Source organism: Copadichromis virginalis, linkage group LG14 (genome assembly GCF_057382275.1).
Source record: "Copadichromis virginalis isolate Kocher_CV1m ecotype Utaka linkage group LG14, C_Virginalis_male_GT1.1, whole genome shotgun sequence".
Classification (NCBI taxonomy): domain Eukaryota; kingdom Metazoa; phylum Chordata; class Actinopteri; order Cichliformes; family Cichlidae; genus Copadichromis; species Copadichromis virginalis.
Genome location: NC_140631.1, coordinates 33,017,294 through 33,036,060, shown reverse-complemented (window position 1 = coordinate 33,036,060; position 18,767 = coordinate 33,017,294). Strand labels below are relative to the sequence as shown.

The window sequence follows — 18,767 nt, the reverse complement described above, 5'->3', positions numbered from 1 at the left end:
CATAACTGATGGCTTGGCCCGCAGCATGCTCTTATTTCCCCAGCGTCACTCACATAATCCATCTCTGAGAGCAGAGCCGTGAGCTTACAGTTATGATATGTTGTGTTTGCCTGTCTGTGGACGTGCAAATAGTTGTGTTCATGTGGTTGGTAATGTAAAGAACACGAGCATTTGAGCATCTTTGCACGTGCATATGCAGACATATGTGCGTTGTTATCCTTACAAGTGTACATTTTTTTTCCTGTCACTGTATGGGAATGTTAATAGCGTGCGGTTTGCACTTTTCCTACCATGCTGCAAGAGATATCGTCAAGCACACTGGTCAGGCTGCAATTGGAGATCAATACAGACCAGGGTCCTCTCATCTCATTTCACAGTGTGTTTTATCAGCTGTGGAGGGAATTGGGGGCTAAACTAAGCAAACAACCTGCTCACCTGGGGATTTGTTATAAGCTTTTAAGCTTTGTCTTTTTCAGTCTGTAAAATATATTTTACTGCACATCCTTTAGATCGACAGTATGTCCTGCTTCTCTGGTCAATACCTCAGCTGAAATGTAACAGACACACTTTCTTTCAGCTTAATCTAGCTAACCTTTATGTTTCTGTTGGTGTGGGGGAAAAGTGAAATATTTCTAAGCTTGTCAGTATTTGTGCATTAACCTTCACCTTGAAAAATCAAATGATACAAAAAGGCATAAATCTTTATGTTTTTTCTCAGTAACTATTCAGCCAGCATTATATAAGTGCCGCCTTTGTGTTCCTGCACAAACAGGTAAAGAGTTTCGGGACGTGATTATACATGGAAACCGGAACAACAGCATCACAGAGCAGATCACAGATGTGGTGAAACAACCTGCTTTTATCGCCGGTATTGGGGGGGCCTGCTGGGTCATCCTCATGGGCTTCAGCATCTGGCTGTACTGGAGAAGGAAGAAGAGAAAGGGTCTGAGCAACTATGCAGGTTAGATTGATCACAGTTTCACGCATTCTGGTGCCTTAACACACTCTTCTAACTTTAAAGTGATTTTCTTCCTCTTTCAAAGCAGGAGTATTTTACCACGACTACACTATCGTTCTTCAGTTTTAATGAGTGCAGTCTTGATGAAATATATCAGAACGCTGCGATGAGATTGAGATGGCTACTGTGTTAAAGCTCAAAAGGAAGACAGATGTCAGCATGAAACATTTCCAGAGGGTCACAGTTTTTGACAAATCCACCCACTGTGTTGGTTATTAGCCCAGGGTGATGGAGCTGAGTGGGCAGGCTGGACTCTCTGCTGGTCACTGAAGCTTGGGTTTGTCCAGTTCTCCTCCCACACACTGACCCTGACATCTTACTGAGAGACCCCCCTGTCAATACTAGCAACCACCAAGTCCACATAATCTGCCAGGAGTACAAGATTTAATTAGAGAACAGAAAATGGTAATGAGCTGACAATTTAGTGTCGTATTCTCTGAGTGTTCTCGCGTTATTTCTTTCCTTTTAAATAAGTCTAAATCCTTATGATGTTTTCTGATCAAGTCAAGAAGTGCTACGATATGCTGACTTGGTTAATTTACTCTTCATTTCTGTTTGTTACATTTGTATGTGTGTGTGTGTGCGTGTCTGTTTTATTTTGTTTATGCCACCCTCTTTACACCTCTGTGGCCTCTGAGCTGGCTGCTTTCTGGCTGTCGCTCTGCACACTGGGTGACGTTGTGGTCTCCCATTCTCTGACCCTCAGCACCTCTCAGCTTGACCCAGTTCCTTGTGTGCAGATACCCCCCTAAAGCGCTGCTTACCTCTGCAGGCTTTTAACACACAACTTCTCTGTCTTCTTGTTTTGCAGTTCAGTCCTTCACCTTCACCCCTGCAGGTACTGTTCATTTGTCCCGTCTCCTCCCCCCACCTAAGTACAGCTTCATCTCCTGCCCGCTTCTAGTGCATATGTTTGAACTGTCACACTTACGGTCATGGCTAATGCAAATTGAAACCTCATGCTGGTGAACGCAATGTGTGCCATCAGAGAATCAAAAATAGAAGCGAAAAAACATTTCAGTTTGTTATTGGCCATGATCTGGGCCCTGCAAACTTAAACTCTTTTTTTCCTGCTCAAACCACAACTTTATTCCATGTCGTGTTGTATTTGTGTGTATTTCTATTGAAGCTGTCCGTTTCTGAATGGCGAGTCATTCTGATTTGTGTAGCTTTGTTTGTGGCATTTTTGTGGGGTACGGTTAGACTGTCCATTTCCTTTCTCCTTAAACAAACCCTCTTTGTTTTCTCTTTTTTCGATTTCCGAGCATCTGCTTTCCTTTGATGTCATCTAGTCAGCTGGGTGCCGTTTCCTTTCTGAGTTTTGTGTTCCTTATTTGTGACGATTCCTCTACTACTGTGACAACACATGTTTGCCTTCCTTGAGTGGCATTACATTTTTAATGGGCCAATTTCGTGAGTGTATGTTATCATCTTCCTTTTAGCTAATTCAGCTTAAGAGGAGTCCAAAGTGTATAAATGATTCATCTGAATAAGAAAAGGGAGAGAAGAGTAGCGGTTGGAAGTTTTAAATATTTAAAATATTCTAAAAAATTAATCCTTAAAAAAACTTCAGTAAAACTACAGTTTTTTTCCTTCACTAATTAATTACTTTTGTGAAGTATCACAGCATCCCTTGCAGGACATTTGCTTGGAAAAACTTGGAAAACACTCCTTAGAGATGCTAAAGAGAGAGCAGGTTTTTTCACAAAGAGTGTTGAGTAACAAGAGCAAACAAGGGCAAACACAGCATAAATTGGAGTGCTATATTTTGAATGGGAGTCAAAGTGGTGCTGAAGAGTCTTACAGTGCTCTTGTCTGCATTGACAATTAGTTGATGTGTTGAGCGTGTCCAGTCTCAACCCTCTAAAGCTGTCTCCACAGGAGTGGTAAATCACAACTATGTTAAGGCACGCGGCCAGCAAAAATTAGATTTGATGGAATTTTTATATGCTGATTATGCCACTCCCACCCCCACCTCCACCCACGATCGGTGCTTATTAAAGGGGATTAATCTGTATTCATATTGGGGGGAAAAAAGTGCTTATCTTGAAGACGGAGGCGAGAAGCACAGCCCTGCCGCCATGTCACTCTGGCTAACATAAAAGTATTCCACAGCAGCCCAGAAATGTGCCCGAGCACAGATAGGGACTTCAGAGGCCTTCCCCGCTGAACAGCCTCCCCCTCACACCCGCCTGTCAGTCCTCACTCAAACAACTGAGTATTCTTTAATGCAAGTTTGGTGGTGGGGAACAAAGAGAAGCGGCTTTGGATTTCACTGAATAAAGACTGCGGTTTCTGTCTTGAGCTCTCTGAGATCTATTTTATTCTAGCAGACTTGCAATGTTGGCTCTATCTGGGTAAAACAAAGTATTTTAATTCCACCTGCTGGTGTTCACTTGCTTAAACCCTAATGTAGTAAATAAACGTTCAACTCTCCAACATGCATGCTTGACAGAATTTAAATTGTCTCGCTCTCATTTGAAAGCCTGGAATTGTGGTTACGAGAGTAAAAATTGGATTAAGTAAGCTTAGGTAATGTTGGTGATACATTAAAGTGTAGCAGTCTCTCTAATCTATTGTGGGAGTTTCCTCTGTCTGTCTTCTGTTACTACGTCACCCACAGAAAAGCCCCCTCTTTTGCCCATGCCTAGGCTTGTTGTGGAACCGACTTGAATGAAACAGAAAAAAAGGGGGAATGTTCAGCCTTCTTCTCTCTTTAATCTCCATCTGTGGAACAAATGAGCCAAATTACTAACAGCTTTCCTTTGCTCTCTTAAGTAAACCAGCTCTCTTATTTCCCCCCCTTTTCATCCCCCCCCCCCCCCCCCCCCTCATTGGTACGAGGTGGTTTCCAAAACTCTTGCTGCTTTTCTGTGTTTCCTGTGATCCATTGAAGTTCTTACATGCTTAGAACTCTCACTGCTGCTTTGCCATCACAACAGAGATGAAATGGATCCTTCACAGTCGGCTCTCACTTTCGGCCACGCAGTTTTACCAGCCTCCGACTAAGAGCGGCCCTTGTTATCTGTAGATCGCTGTAATGAAACAGGCCACATGCATACCTTCTGGGGAGCCCTGCCAGCCAAAAAGCATCAGCAACTCAGCCTCTACGCTTGTAGATAGAAAACTCTGTGTGGTTAATGAAGCCTCTGCCATTTCTAATCTTTCTTTTTTTTGGTTTGAGATTTAATCACAAATCTGATAATAAGACAGCAGCAAAATAAAAAAAATGAAATGAGTTTTCCCTCTCATCAGGCATCTTGTCCTTGAGGAACACATGACGTCTCCACTTATGCAAAGCAAAGCAATATGCAGTCCTCTTCATAGCCGTTAAAAAAAGAGAACGACATTGGATGCAGACGGACATCTGCACCCCTTTGTGAATCCATCAACTATCATGTCGTGCATGAAAAAAATGAATACATTGCTATTGAAGCACAAGAGCAAAATGGGCAATGCTAAAAAGACAATATTTCTTTCTTCTTATGGAAACAAACCCTGGTTTGCTTTATGTTATACCTGAAAAACTTAATATCTGGTATTTTTTTCCCTTTTTCTTTCTTCTCTTTAGTGACATTCCAGAGAGTTGATGGGGGGCTGATGAGCAATGGAAGGTGAGTATCGCATGAAAGTGAATCTCACACCCATTCTACACATTTGTGCGCAGTCTCATCTAAAACGAGTAAAAAAAAATCCTTTACTTTATAATTATTTACTTCCCTATGTCATTGGCTTTACTCAGCCTTTCCTCCATAGTTATGCATGAAGTCCTCAGCAAGCTGCTTTTGATCCCAGCACTTCTAAATGTCTAATAGATTGATTGATAACCGATACCTGTTGTGTGCCTACCATGCAAACACGCATAGAAATATACATTTCAACCACATCTCCATTCATGCATCGGTAGATGAACTCATAAATCTCCTCAGCGGAATTAACAGAAACAATTTAAGCATAGAGTGCTTTTATTTTGTCATTTATCTTCCGCTGCTGGCTATAGGCAACCCCGAAGCCCTCTGGAGTGATAAATTTGCCTGTCACCTTGTGTGGGCGGCTGGGATCTGAGCACATGTAATAATGTAAAAATAATTACCCAGGGGAGAGGTGTGTGGAGGTACCCCTTATGCACCCCCATACAGCCTGCTCCATTTCACTCTGTGTTAGAGGGGCTATGGTGACTAGGGCACATCTCAATGACACCAGTTACAGAGCCTTTGTAGGTATTCAAGAGACTCCCTGGAGAATCCCAGGCTTCTGTCTATCTACTGCTTATCACACCTGACTAGGTAGAATCTCCAGATCTCAAACACTCAGTGAGAGTCTGCAACTAAATTTGACCCTGAGTGTATCTGGGCGTTTGGGAACGTGTCTGCTCTGCAGTCTATTTGCAACAATTTGTTTTTTAATATTTCTGCTCTTTTTTTTCTCCAAATTTTCCCATTTTCTGTGCATACAACTGGATGCTACTGTGGACAATTTTGTTTGTATTGTTCTGTCAGCTGCCAGCAATCTCTTAATGAATTAGCCACGCCACTTGCCATGCCGTTTCTCATCTACTTTCTGCTGAAGTGTTTTTCCTTCAATTTTCCACATAAGTGGTTCTGATTCTCACTCCAGCGAATGGGATTTGAAATGTCTGTATTTTTGCTGCTTTATATTTGTCATATTTTTAGTCAGAAGCAGTGACTTCCATAATTTTCACAACACTGGGATGCAATCTGGAGCCCTAGCACAAGCCTCTGATCCATTAGTCACTCTATTGTCATCAAATCCCAGATGTTGCTACTTCCCCATCTGCCCTGAGAGTGAAAATGTGGAACAGAATATCTTGGGGAAAAAGTGTTCATGTGTTGCCTGAGATGTTTATTGCATTAATTAGACAATAGCAAATTAAACCACGTCTGTTTCTAGTTTCTCATTGGCTCCTGCCAAATTGCTCTGACTGAACAATTACACTTAATCGATCACAAAATAAATGATTCATGGAAGATGAATAGGCTGCAGATTGGTAGACCTGGACCATTTGACTTTGGCTGCTCAGCTGAAATTGATAAAAGCTGATAAGGGTTCATTTCTTATCCCCCTGCCAATAAGGAGATGGTAATTAGAAGGTAGTAATAACTTCCTATCTCGGCGCTGATCAATATTTTAGCACAGCAGATTTACTCCGATCGGCAGGGAGCATGGGATGAGCACCGCAGTGAACAGGTTTCACTGACACTGTTGCTATGGAGATTCCTTTACATCCCAGAATACTAAATGACAACATGTTCTCTCAGAGTTAATCTAGAAAGTAATCTGTGTTTCCCCTTGTGCTAAGTGTTAGCTAATGTCTAGACTTTTAATCCAAGTTCTATTCACTTGTCTGTGGGACCATAAACGCTTGATTTATGAAGTTGCTTTGGAATTAATCTCTCTCACTTGGCTTATTTATGGGAAGCTCCGTGTCAGGCAGTATTTATGGTTTCCTTCCTCCTCATCACAAGTAACTGAAATATCTAACAAGAAGAAGAAATGCTCCAAATCAAATTTCTTCTGCCAAGGTTGCTATCCATTCTAGGATAGGCATGGATTAAGAGTTAGGTGTCAACTTTTCATTAAACGTATGACCCTGTGTCTGTCCTCCAGCCCTTCTCCATTACCCCACCATTGGAATACACACATGTACACACAAACACATATAGCGAGTCTGTGGCAGAAATCAGTCTTATTCTAATTATCCTTAGAAGAAATGCTGCTTTGTGATGAATACAAGGACGATGCAGCCATTTCCTCTGTCAGCTCCTTGTCTTTCAAATGGTCTTCCTCAAGTGGGCTGGGGGAGGACATGCTGGAGCACAAGCCTATAGCTGCATGCATTTCTGTGCTATTGCTGGAGTCAACAAAATGAACAATGTCTCTTCTTTTTCAGCTGTTTGTAGTTTTGCCCCAAAACAGGTTAAAAATAAGGTTAGAGAAAGAGAGTGTGGCGAGAGAAAATAATGGCAATGGAGTAACAAGATAGCCAGAAACAGAGGTAGAAGGACGAGATGGCTTGGAAGATGTATTACCCTATAAAAGTGCATGTGTCTGATGCACAGCCATCAATTTGAATGACTTGTCTCCCCCGAGGGCCTGTTTTGGCATTCAGGAACCACAACGAGGGCTCTTAGCTTGCCAGGGCTGCAGTTCATTTGGACTCCCCCCACTGTGGAATCGGTGTCTCCTCATTAGAACTTGTGGCTTAGGAGAGAGTGACTGCAGCAATGCCATTACCTGCCCTTGTCCTCAGGGCCTGACTCCCTGAGAGCCAACACATCACCCCTTTGGAGCTAAGGCAAAAAAAATCCCATCAGGCAGCTTGACTGGTAACTACTGTGTTACACAGCTTCTCAGAGTGCACACATATTGCAGAGTGCAGTCTGCTGCTAACTGAGGGGTCTGCAGTATACGCTAAATATACCGGCTGAGGATCATTTGTCTAACGAGGTACACTAGTGATTACGCAGTTAGAAATTTTGTTTTGCATTTTAATCAGCTTCACAAGTGGCAAGTGGTGTGGCAGTGAATTGAAAACAAAGGCATTTAACAGCATCTTTCATTCTCATTTTACTCCATCTGTGTTCCTCATGGTAACGAGCCTTAGACGTGATTGTACAGTAAAGTGGCCCTAATGGCCTCCCAGCAGTCACCCATGACAGGTTAAAGTCGTGATGACTGCTTTTATAGCTCTTACACCTCAAGAGGGACACAACACCTGTTAAATGGACCTGCCCTCTCCCTTAGACAGACATCCCACAAGCCGGTTCCAGGACCGAGGTCTCACTCCCTATCAAATAAGATTTAGACTGTCTGGACGTCACCACAAGGGGTTGATGGGAAAACACAGCAGAAGGGGCAAGATATTAATGAATTAGGAAATATATACATGTGGGTATCAGCATGTACTGCTGCACTTTTATGCAAAGCGCAAATGCATGCATTAGTCTGCCCACGGTGTGCTTTTGCATTAATAACTCAGAAAATGTGACAAAGGCTCAGCAGGAACAGAAATTAAAGGGCCTGGAGGAATTCCAACTTTGCGGGAGAAGAAATGTATCTATATAGCGTTTCCCCCCCATACTGAAGACTTGTTTCATCAGCTTCAGAGGTTTATGGAAAACTTATCTCCCACAAACACACATGCGTGTGGACAGTAACATTTGTTTTAATTTTTTTGATGTCTTCACAACTTCTTGCTGTTGATTGCTGTCATATTTTCTGTATGTGTGTGTTCCAGTAACATAATAAAGAATTAAACAGGGTATAATGTGTAATTGGGGATAATCTTGTATGAAAAAAAAAACAAAACAAAACAAACCTTTTGTAGTAATATAGTTTTATGGCCTGTATCTAATCTGTTGTTTGATCCTTTGTTTCCGCTTAGCCGCCCAGGCTTGCTAAATGCCAGTGATCCAGGCTACCCCTGGTTAGCAGACTCTTGGCCAGCAACCAGCCTGCCTGTCAACAGCAGCTCCGGGGGACCAAATGACCTGAGTAACTTTGGTCGAGGAGGTGAGCGCCCCGGTGCTTTCCCACTTGCTTTGAGAAAAAAGACCATGAGAGATGAAAGATGACTGCTCTGCCTTCCTCGCTGTGACGCACATATATGCATTCAGGATGTATACATGCATGTACATTACATTTGTGTCTGGATATATATTTATCACACCAGAGGACAGCTACAGCATTAACAGCAGGGGCTTCACTGTCACCACGCTGAGTGATGGCATATAGTCCAGCCTGGTGTCAAAGCCCATACCTCAGAGCAAGCGAATGAGAGAGGAGAGACGGGCAGAGGAGCAGGGGGTGGATGGCTGTTTGAAAGGATGGTGTTGAGCAGCCAGTCGTGAAGGACAGGCACAGCTTGACTGGCGCAGATGCGGACACTTCCGCCATGGCTTTACATCATCTCCCCTTCACTGGGCATGCAAACCATGCACTACGGAGAGAGAAGCTGCCTGCTCTCCTCCTAGCTCTCCCTCTTTGACTCTGTTAGTACACACACATGCAGAGCAGCAACATTATGCCTAATGTGTAGGAACACATAGGGAACCTAGTGAGATATCCAGAAGATATGTGGAAGGAGAACAGGAATGTCATAATGCTACAGTAGAATTTATTTTCAACAAATATATTTGTTAAAATGTGCAACTGATGGCAAGATATACCATAGATATTGCAACATTTTCGCTTTTTTTCCATTTTCTTTTGTCAGTAATGCAGAGCTACAGGTGAGGTGGGCATTTGTTAAAAGGAAGCCTTTCATGTAATCTCTCCATACTCTTACCCAGATCTCCCCACTGGACAAGGGGATAAGACGGGCACCATGCTCTCGGACGGAGCCATCTACAGCAGTATAGACTTTACCACAAAAACCAACTACAACAGCCCTGGCCAAACATCCCAGGCCACTCCCTATGCTACCACTCAGATTCTCCACTCCAGCAGCATCCATGAGCTGGCTGTGGACCTGCCTGAGGCCCAGTGGAAGGCCTCGTTGCAGGCCAAGCAGGAGATGGCCAACCTGGGCTACTCCCTGCCCGACAAAAACTCCTGCAACAACAGTAAGTTGCAAAAGTAAATGCAGTCTGTAGGGATTTGTGTGTATGTGGGAGGCTCACCAAGGTTTTTTTTGTTTGTTTGTTTGTGTTGGGTTTTTTTTTATAGAGTATGATAATATGTCAGCCAGAGCTATTGTTCCAGTGACATTAAACTGAAAGCCAGATTACAAGCCACAGGTTTACAGTTGTAACAAGACAGCCTGTTGGTATTGAAACTTTTCCCTCAAAAGTCGTGGAGGTCTTTGTTGCGCCACTGTGGTGGGAAGAGGTTGTCTTAAAAAGAGCGGTTTCTACCTCAGCAGACATCATCTTGGTTTTTCTCCAAGGCTGAATAAACATCTCACAAAGGAATACTGCACTTAAGCGATCCATCTATTTACCCGCTGAGTTTTCTTGACGGTACCGCAGCTCCTTCAGTTTCAAAGTAATTGGCAATCCATTTTAGCTTGACTAATATTTAAGAAAATAATCCAAATTAATTGGATTTGATGCAGGATTTTTCAAGGCCGAATGGAGTTTGATAGTTTAAACGTAATGAGAGTTCTTTGGCCTTATTCTAATACGTATTTATGATCTGGTGATTTTCCAACAGTCTAAAATAGATTAATTATAGTTTTTACACATTGCAGTGACTCTTTCAAAATGTTTTGTAATTCTCCCTGAAATTATTTCAAGAAGTATGCTCAAACATGATTATGTGTGATTATACCTCTCTGAAGCAGGACAAATAGTGAAAAAAAATCTCTACCACTGAGTCATTCATCAGTATTGTGAAAGCTTAGCTTGGTGTTTATCAAATCAACAACAAATCAGATTGGTCTGTTGCATACGAATCAAATAGTGTTAAATAATTCAGCTTTTTGAACATATGAGTCCTGATTTTATCCTGCTTGCTTGATGCTCTAACTGCATGTTTGCATGTGCTTGTGCTAACTGCCAATCACCTGATGCCACTGTGATTTTTGCCCTTTAACCCCCACTGTAGCCCTCCTATTCATTCCTGACTACCGATTGGCCGAAGGATTGTCTAATAGAATACCACACAACCAATCACAAGATTTCAGCACCACCAGCTCTCACAACAGCTCAGAGCGAAGCGGCAGTCTCTCAGGTTGGTTTACGCAGCAGAGAATTAAGCAGACTGGGACACGCTGCTCCCCAGCCAACTTTATGATCGACTGATGTCTTAATTGCTTTATTTATTTGTTATTTGCATGTACAAACTTTATATCCAAAACATTCTTAATAACACAATTCCCTCACCATCACCAGTGATACTTGGCTCACACAGCGCTCCCTGCTTCTAATTGATCACATATGAATGGTATGGTGTTATTTTTGTTATGTGGGGTTCTGAGCGCAACTACTGCTGAATGTAAAGATGGATGTGAGTTGAAAAGTCTTTCAAAGCATAATGAAATAGGAAACTTAAGTCAAAAGAAAGAACAGCAATATAATCAACTGACAAATTATGGCTGCAATTGCTAAGGCTGGGTTCATGCCATTACTGCTGGTCTTTGGGAAGGCTTTGTCTCTCACTGTGTGAGTGAGCAGACGGGAGTAGGGGCAGAGGGAGTCTTTCAGACAGAGTGGACTATATACACACACAGACACCATTAGAGATGCTTGGCTGGGTAAAGTGGCAAAAATACCTCCCTTTTTCCCTCTTCCTCTAATGGTGGCCAACTACACTAAAACCCATGTTCAGAGAATTACAATGTCATTTATAGGACACCAGGGCATCCCTCTGACTGTCTCCCTTCCACTCTCCTCTTTTATCTAGTTTCAAGCCACTGCTTTAACTGGTCTCTAATTCAATGCTGAGGCACACTGTGGGTTGAAGAGAAGGATGTGAAATGGTCATGCCTTACAGGCAAATTCCTCCTATAGAACCACAGGTGACTTATGTCCCTGTTTGGGCTTGCCACATAGTAGTATAATTTAATAAGATGAAAAGAAGTAATTAAACGCATAAATTTCTGCTTACACTAAACAAACAGATTGTGCAAATATGCTTTAAAGCAACATTTTGCAATCATTTCGGGAAATATATCTAGACGTAGATGAGAAGATTGATGCAAAGTAATAAAATCCACACAGCAATTAGTCACTCATTAAACCACAACCTGTTGTTCTTTTTCAGTTTTTCAACCTATTAAAGAAATGGAAAATATTGTGTCAAATAATTAACTTTCCATATGCTAATAGACAGATTTTCTCATATATTCAGAGCTTTCTTTACTCTAGGCAAGCTATTGTCTCCTGGCATATGTTTACAGTTACGGTAGACAGATTTAGATAATCTGTTTACCTAATCTCAGCAAATATTTGCATATTAATGCGCAGAGTCTGTGGGCAAGGGGCAAGAAGCTTTCTGGTTTCCACTTGAAGTCTGTTTGTATTCTGTGACCAATATGTCCTCATTTGAGAAGGAAGTACAAAAAAGAAAAAGAGTGCATTCCCCAAAACATAATTTTAAACCATCAGCTCCTATGTAAACCGTGTTTTTTCTTTATCAGCTTTTTAATGGTATCTAAATTAGTAAACGATGGCCAGCAGTTTGAACAGGAAGACTTGGCTAAGATATCCACTGGCTAGACCAGAAGTCCTGAAAGAGCAGAGGTTAAGTCTGAAGACAATAGCAGACAGATATCCATATCATTTCTACTTCTATCCGATGACTTGAAAGTAAATACAAATAATTAAATCATTAAGAATTAAGTCAAAAAGACGGCAGAGGTGTAACTATATGTGGATTATTTAAAACAAAAATGTTTTAAGAATTCTCCTCATTAAGAATCTTTCAGTTATTTTTAAATAGATGTCTCTTTTTTAATATTGTCTAGTATATACCCAATATAATGTGCAGTGAAATAATCATGCTTACTGATATTAATGATGCTTTAAAAGTGAATTGATCAATAACAGATATTCTGTGAGGTGAAACTTAATGATATTTTGAACCAGCACATGCTAAGCTTTGATTCAGACTTCAACCAAAGTAAACTCAACATATGAGGGGAGGGGGGCTGCTGGAGTTTCTGTGCTTTGCTCTCTCTCTAAGGACATGGAAGGAATAATGAATGTCAGGTCTGAAGGAGGAGAGAGCGGGATAAAAAGAAACCGAAATAGAGCAGCTTTCATGACAGCATGGATCTCCACTGGGACATGAAGCTGCTCATTAAAATCTTTCTTAGTGTAGGGGAGAGGAGGTAACTGGTGTTTTCTGTAGTAGTTAGAGACCCCAAAGACACCTTGTTCTCTTCCTACACTCTCACCCATCCTGTGAAGCTGCAAAGTCTGTGATTATGTGAAGTTCATGGTTGTGCGTTACCTGTTGTGCTCCTGAACTCTCTGTTGTTGCATCTCCATTCATTATGTAACATGTTGCCTTATTTCTTTTTAACCTAAACTAAATATGATGATACAAGACTTTCAGTTATATATTTTCCCCACTCATGAGTTGTATTTGGCTGTATAGTCTTTCTCAAGTCTCTCTGTGGCTTTTCCTCTCAGCACTAAGGCACCCAATGAAAACAAAGCAAGCTCAAGGCTATGCAGCCCTACAGTTATAGAATGGGAGTGCCCAAACCCTGGGTATAAATACCCAAAGCTCCATCTATATTTAGTATCACTTCCCCTTTGAAGAGAGGCCCAGTTTTGTCAGAGGAGATGAGTGCGCTGTGTAATTCTTGTATAGCTCCTAGCCACAGCTTCTCTCTATATTTTTCATATTTGGGTTGAGCTGTTGCAATTCCAGCGCCAGACCATCCTTCCCTGGAAGAGGCTCATTTACAATATTGATGGCTGGTCTTGTGTAGAGGGACTAAGGATGACTGAACAATCACGTCAGCTCACCATTTATTGGTAAAAGTCAAGCGTTGCCCAGAGGTACGATTAGGAAACCCAATTACTTTCAGACTATACTTACACTGTGCTGCCACCTGCCTTGGGCTTACAGTTGTTTCTTTTATTACTTCCATTCTTTATTAATCTTATTCTGACACTTCTTCCATATTCTCATTTTTAATTTGTTCTCTCTAGTGCCAGTATTATTACTTGTTTTGGGTTTGTTTTTTTTTAACCATGCTCACCTTTCATTAAAGTGTTTTTGTCATTCTTGCAGGTAAGTCTTAATAGCAGAAAAATCTATACTTTTTGGATTAAAAACAAACTGCCCACTGTTTCTGATTTTCATGCTGTCTGGTATTCATAAAAAGAGATGGTCAAGATGTACTCTATTGCTTCTGTAAATGTCTTTTGATGACAGATATTTTTTTACCATGTCTGAGCCATGTTACTTCATTACATTACGTTAGCGTGCGTGATGTTACATTGCATAAAATGCCATACTGGCAGCTTTTTGGGCCAGTGGAAAAAGTGATTACAGGCCTTTGGCAGCAAAGGCTAACCAACAGATGACAAAAACAAATGCGTTTAGCAGAGATTCCCAAAAATAGCTTTCAGTATTGGTGGTGATGTCAGGCTGAGGTTATTTTATGGATTGCAAGGTGTTTACTTGTAGGAAGAGCCTGACATAATCCACAGAAGATTCCAGTCCCCTCGCCCATGCACAATCTGACATTCAAATACTAATATTAATTCCCACATATTGGTTGTGTGCTACAGGGTTGTAAAACTCAGACATATGCATGGTGAACCTTCAGATGAAAAGACATTAAAATGTTCTTTTCTCAGAATAATACAAAGTAATACTAACCACCAATAATGTTATAAAAAACATATTTACTGTGACTATTAAGTATATTTTTATTTTCATTTATTTAAAAACAGTGTCCACTTTTACTGTAGCACTGAAAGTCAAAATACAGTACAGAACATCATGAAGCATAATTTCATTTCATGGATCTTAAGATGTTTTGGCCATGAAGCAAATTTAATATGCATGATGGGGTAAATGTGCAGAAGACCTTTAACCACAGTATAATGCAGTTTAGTATCTGCTATAATCTCAATATCATACACGTGGAATTATCATGTTTCTTAAAAGGTGTCTGCAAAACCTGAAAAAGTAGGATTCATGGCAGAGCTGTTGAATTGCCCCTAATGAAGTGGTAGATATAAGATACATTACATATAAATAAAAAATTATTATAGAAACTAGATTAAAAAAAACATTCAAATAGCCATAAAAAAAACAGGAAATCTTTTTCCAGGATATATTTTTGGTGGTTTTGTTTTTAAGATTTGAAGTCAAATATCTTTTAAAGAAAAAAAAATAAACAAATAAAGGTTTCTTCCAAAGTGACCAAATCATATAAAACTTGGTATTGAACTGGCTGGCAGATTTATAAAGATGGATGGGACCAGGTAGAATCTGGTGTTGGAGGGATATGAGTGGAAATAGATGGGGTTAGCGGCTCTCCGGTGTAATAAAAGAAATGAAAGTAGTAATAGACTCTCAGTGAATTCCATTAGGGACACATCGACACTACACAAGCCATTCATTATGATGATGCTGTGAAGTGAGATATTTCATTGTGGAACCCAATGCCCGGTGTGAAAGGGGACGCTGAGGGATGGGTGGAGCACAAAGGTCTGCCTCAGCCTCGTTTACTGCAGTTCTCTTCTGTTTCTATGGAGATTTGAGGCTTTTCAGCCAATCAATCAATGAAAGCATGCTTTTCATCAGGCAACCTTGAGGTTTTCTATGGAAGCGCTGATAGGCAGGAGCGCATTGAAATCTTGTGTTTGAAAATGTGTACGACTTTGCAAGGCTGTGTTGAAACAGTCCAAATGGATTTGTAAACCAAGTAGTGTGTTTAGAATAATTTGAGTTTATTTATAATAGACATTTGTCAGATGGCAAATGCTCTCCCAGTTGTTTATTCGTTTTTAATTGGTTATTGTATACAGTGTCGTTTTCATACAGTTTCATACTGTGTCTCATCTTTTCTAGGTGGAAAGGGAGGAAAGAAGAAGAAAACAAAGGCTGGCTCTAAACCTACTAAAGCCAATGGGTCCAATTGGGCCAACGTTCCCCTGCCCCCTCCTCCTGTTCACCCTCTCCCTGGTACTGAGATGGACCATTATCCCAATGATCACCACGACGGGGGAGGGTATGTCTGCTAATATAAAAAAATACACACAAATTATTCCATCTTGAATGGATAATGAAAAACCATTTAAATGCATAGAAACAACATACACACTTTACAGCTCAGTTTTCAGTAGAAAATGAAGCGCGACACAAGTTTTATTTTAACCAAACGATCAGATACAAAATCTTTCAAACTGCTCTCCTTTTTTGTATTTGTCATTATTTTTCATTAACTTTTACAGCCCATTTGACCCAATTATGTTGTTTTCTGGATCACCTCCCATTTCACACTGGGCCTCCTGTTTTTTGGAGCAACCAAATGTAATACGTCATTCTATTTTAGTCTACTAATCCTGTCTATACCCAGACAATTAAGACATTACAAAGTTTAAATTATTTTTTGAAAGTCAGCTCAAATACAAGTCATGCTGTCAAGAATTTGTTTAAAAATATTGTGTCCACTGTCATTGAAAATCTGTTGTAGCCAAGTTAAAGCTTTTAGGAAAAATTTAGGAGGCTAAGAAGCCATACACAGAAGCTTTGTAACTGGCAATTCTGATATTGAAGAGAAGAAGCATGAGCTCATGTGGAAGCGCAAGAGGGAGAAAAATAAACCTGTTCCAAGTAATATTTTGTGTGTTTTGTGGGCAGCTAGCTACACACAAAATAAAAATGGCAGTACAAAAGAAATGATCACAGAAAGCAAAACGATATAGATGATGTCCAACAACTTCTTGTATAAGCAACACACTAAATCTGGTTGCATTCTGCATTAATGTCATCTGACTGTACCTCACTGAGTTTATTGACTTAGTACTGCAAATCTGACGAGAAGCAAAGAATCAATGCGTGTATAGTCTCTACAGGCAGCACACGTGCTCTTTTGCACAGGGCTCTTACACAAAAACCCACATACAGATGGGTGCCAATCAAACTATCTGCTGACCCGTTTTTCTATCTATAAAATAAATGAAAATAAAACATGTCTGTCTTTGTGAGTTTGTAGACATACGGGTAGCTTTGGCTTAATCTCGCTGATGAATTCCATAGTGGGGAAAAAACCCCTCCTAATAGTCCTGTTTTATAAAGATATATTTATGTTATCCACACACACTGAGGCTGAAGTTGATATAAAAAGCTGGATTCTTATAAATGATTAATGCCGTACCAGACATCTGATATTTTTTGTTTAATTTTCATTTAATGTAATGGTGCAGTGGTTTGCACTGTTGCCTCACAGCCTTTCTTTGTAGAGGTTGCCTGTTGCCTTGTTTTTGCGTTAGTTTCCTCTTGAATCAAGCTTCCAGCCACGGTCCAAAGAGATAGTTGTTAGGTTAATTGGGGATTCTACATTAGCTGTGGGGGTGAATGTGATAGTTTACCTGGTAAACATGGATGGAAATGGATTTTGTGTGGTAAATGCAGTAAATCAACACTGTACTTTAAGTGTGAACTAACAGTAACTTGTGTGATTGTGAGAGTGTCTCTCTTTGGTCCAGTTGGCACCATGTCCTCTTACTCCCATTTCCAATCTGGGAGAGTCATCTGCTTTAATAGGCTATCTGGCAAATGAAGAGTCTCATGCACTGTAAATCTGAGGCTGCTCTTAATGGCAGCAGATTAAAACAGTTATGTCCTATGGAGTGTGCCCTGACAAATTTCTATAATGAACACCTTCTTTATGGCTAGTATTATTTCAGCATGTATAAGCACAGCTATGAGGAATTGAAGCTTGACACCAACTGTAATTCTAATCAGGACTGTTGTATAACAAATTGCTGTCCAATGAAAGTTGGAGAAGGTCACAAAACTGTGTTAGCACATATCAGTTTCTTTTGACATATATTTTTTTATGCTATCTACTTTTCTCAATCGTCTTTTACTTGCAGACACTGACAATATCACACATCTACAGTAATGCCATTACTATGTCTGTCCATACTTTCCAGTTTGATTTCTATAAAACATGCATAGCTTTAAAATCAGCAAGCTGTGCTAAATTAAATTAGTAGATTATCATTTTCGGTTGTGGTGATTAAACCTCCAAGCTCCTTATTTTTTAAGTCCATCAAATGCTTCTGGTATTTTCAGATAAACTCATTGGTTGATAATTGGGAAAATACTAAATAGTAAAAATAAGTCGATATTAATCAGTAACAAAAATAACAGCTTATAGCTCTTGCTCAGGCTATATGTAACCTTAACTACATTTGTGTGGTAAACATGCATTTTCCCTCAGGTATGAGAGCGATGGTTGGGGACCGCCCATGCCTGTGCAGACATATCTCCACCAGGGCATGGAGGATGAGCTGGAGGAAGAGGAAGAAAGGGTTCCCACCCCGCCTATCCGGGGGGTCGCCTCATCCCCCGCTGCTGTGTCCTTTGGACAGCAGTCCACAGCCACCCTGACCCCCTCTCCCCGTGATGAGATGCAGCCCATGCTCCAGGCCCATTTGGATGAGCTGACCAGAGCGTACCAACTGGACATGGCAAAACAAACATGGTAAACACAGCAGCATTAAAAAGCATTGTAAATATTTAAATTAGATACTGCAGTCCTATCAATCTATTTATCTAGACAGATATACTGTTGTAGTCGTACATGCATTGTTTTTATTTTACAGTGCTTACTGTACATTGTGTTCCTGTTTATTGCTTCCAGGATTTATTCTGCAGTATTCCTCATGTCAACTGTGTGTGCAGCGGAGATAAACCCATTAATCATTCCATTTTAATGGGCCCATGCTACCACTTAGGCGACTACTGTATTTTGCTCACTCTAAGAGACACAATTTCGTACCCATGGTTGTTTACTCCCCCTACACTTGTACGGTGCATTCCATTGTTGTGCTCATGCAAGTCAGATGAAGACCATGCTTCATTCTGTCAGCAACGCGCAGAGAATGAGAGACTGGCATTCATTCATAATAGTGAAGTGGGTGGTAGTGGGAGAGCTGGGAAGCCTTGTCAGGAAGGAGATGTCATGTTACCCGGTAATGACTCTGTTGGTTAGAGAGCATCTCTGACAACACCAGAGGGCCAGTAATTACAACCAATTCCCACTGCAAACCGCGTCAAAGACTTTGCACTCCTCTAACAAACGTGA

General features: G+C 40.7%; 1 protein-coding gene across 2 annotated transcripts in view; it reads left to right on the top strand.

Annotated features, from left to right (window-relative positions):
• robo2 (roundabout, axon guidance receptor, homolog 2 (Drosophila)) overlaps positions 1 to 18,767 on the top strand; it is a 261,243-nt gene that overhangs the window by 231,815 nt on the left and 10,661 nt on the right. For both annotated transcript variants that reach the window (XM_085430533.1, XM_085430534.1), the window contains exons 18-25: positions 773 to 961; positions 1,830 to 1,856; positions 4,590 to 4,632; positions 8,424 to 8,551; positions 9,331 to 9,603; positions 10,586 to 10,711; positions 15,521 to 15,680; positions 17,901 to 18,164. In XM_085430533.1, the coding sequence (XP_085286659.1) occupies positions 773 to 961; positions 1,830 to 1,856; positions 4,590 to 4,632; positions 8,424 to 8,551; positions 9,331 to 9,603; positions 10,586 to 10,711; positions 15,521 to 15,680; positions 17,901 to 18,164 (1,210 nt within the window). The remainder of the gene's footprint in view (positions 1 to 772; positions 962 to 1,829; positions 1,857 to 4,589; positions 4,633 to 8,423; positions 8,552 to 9,330; positions 9,604 to 10,585; positions 10,712 to 15,520; positions 15,681 to 17,900; positions 18,165 to 18,767) is intronic.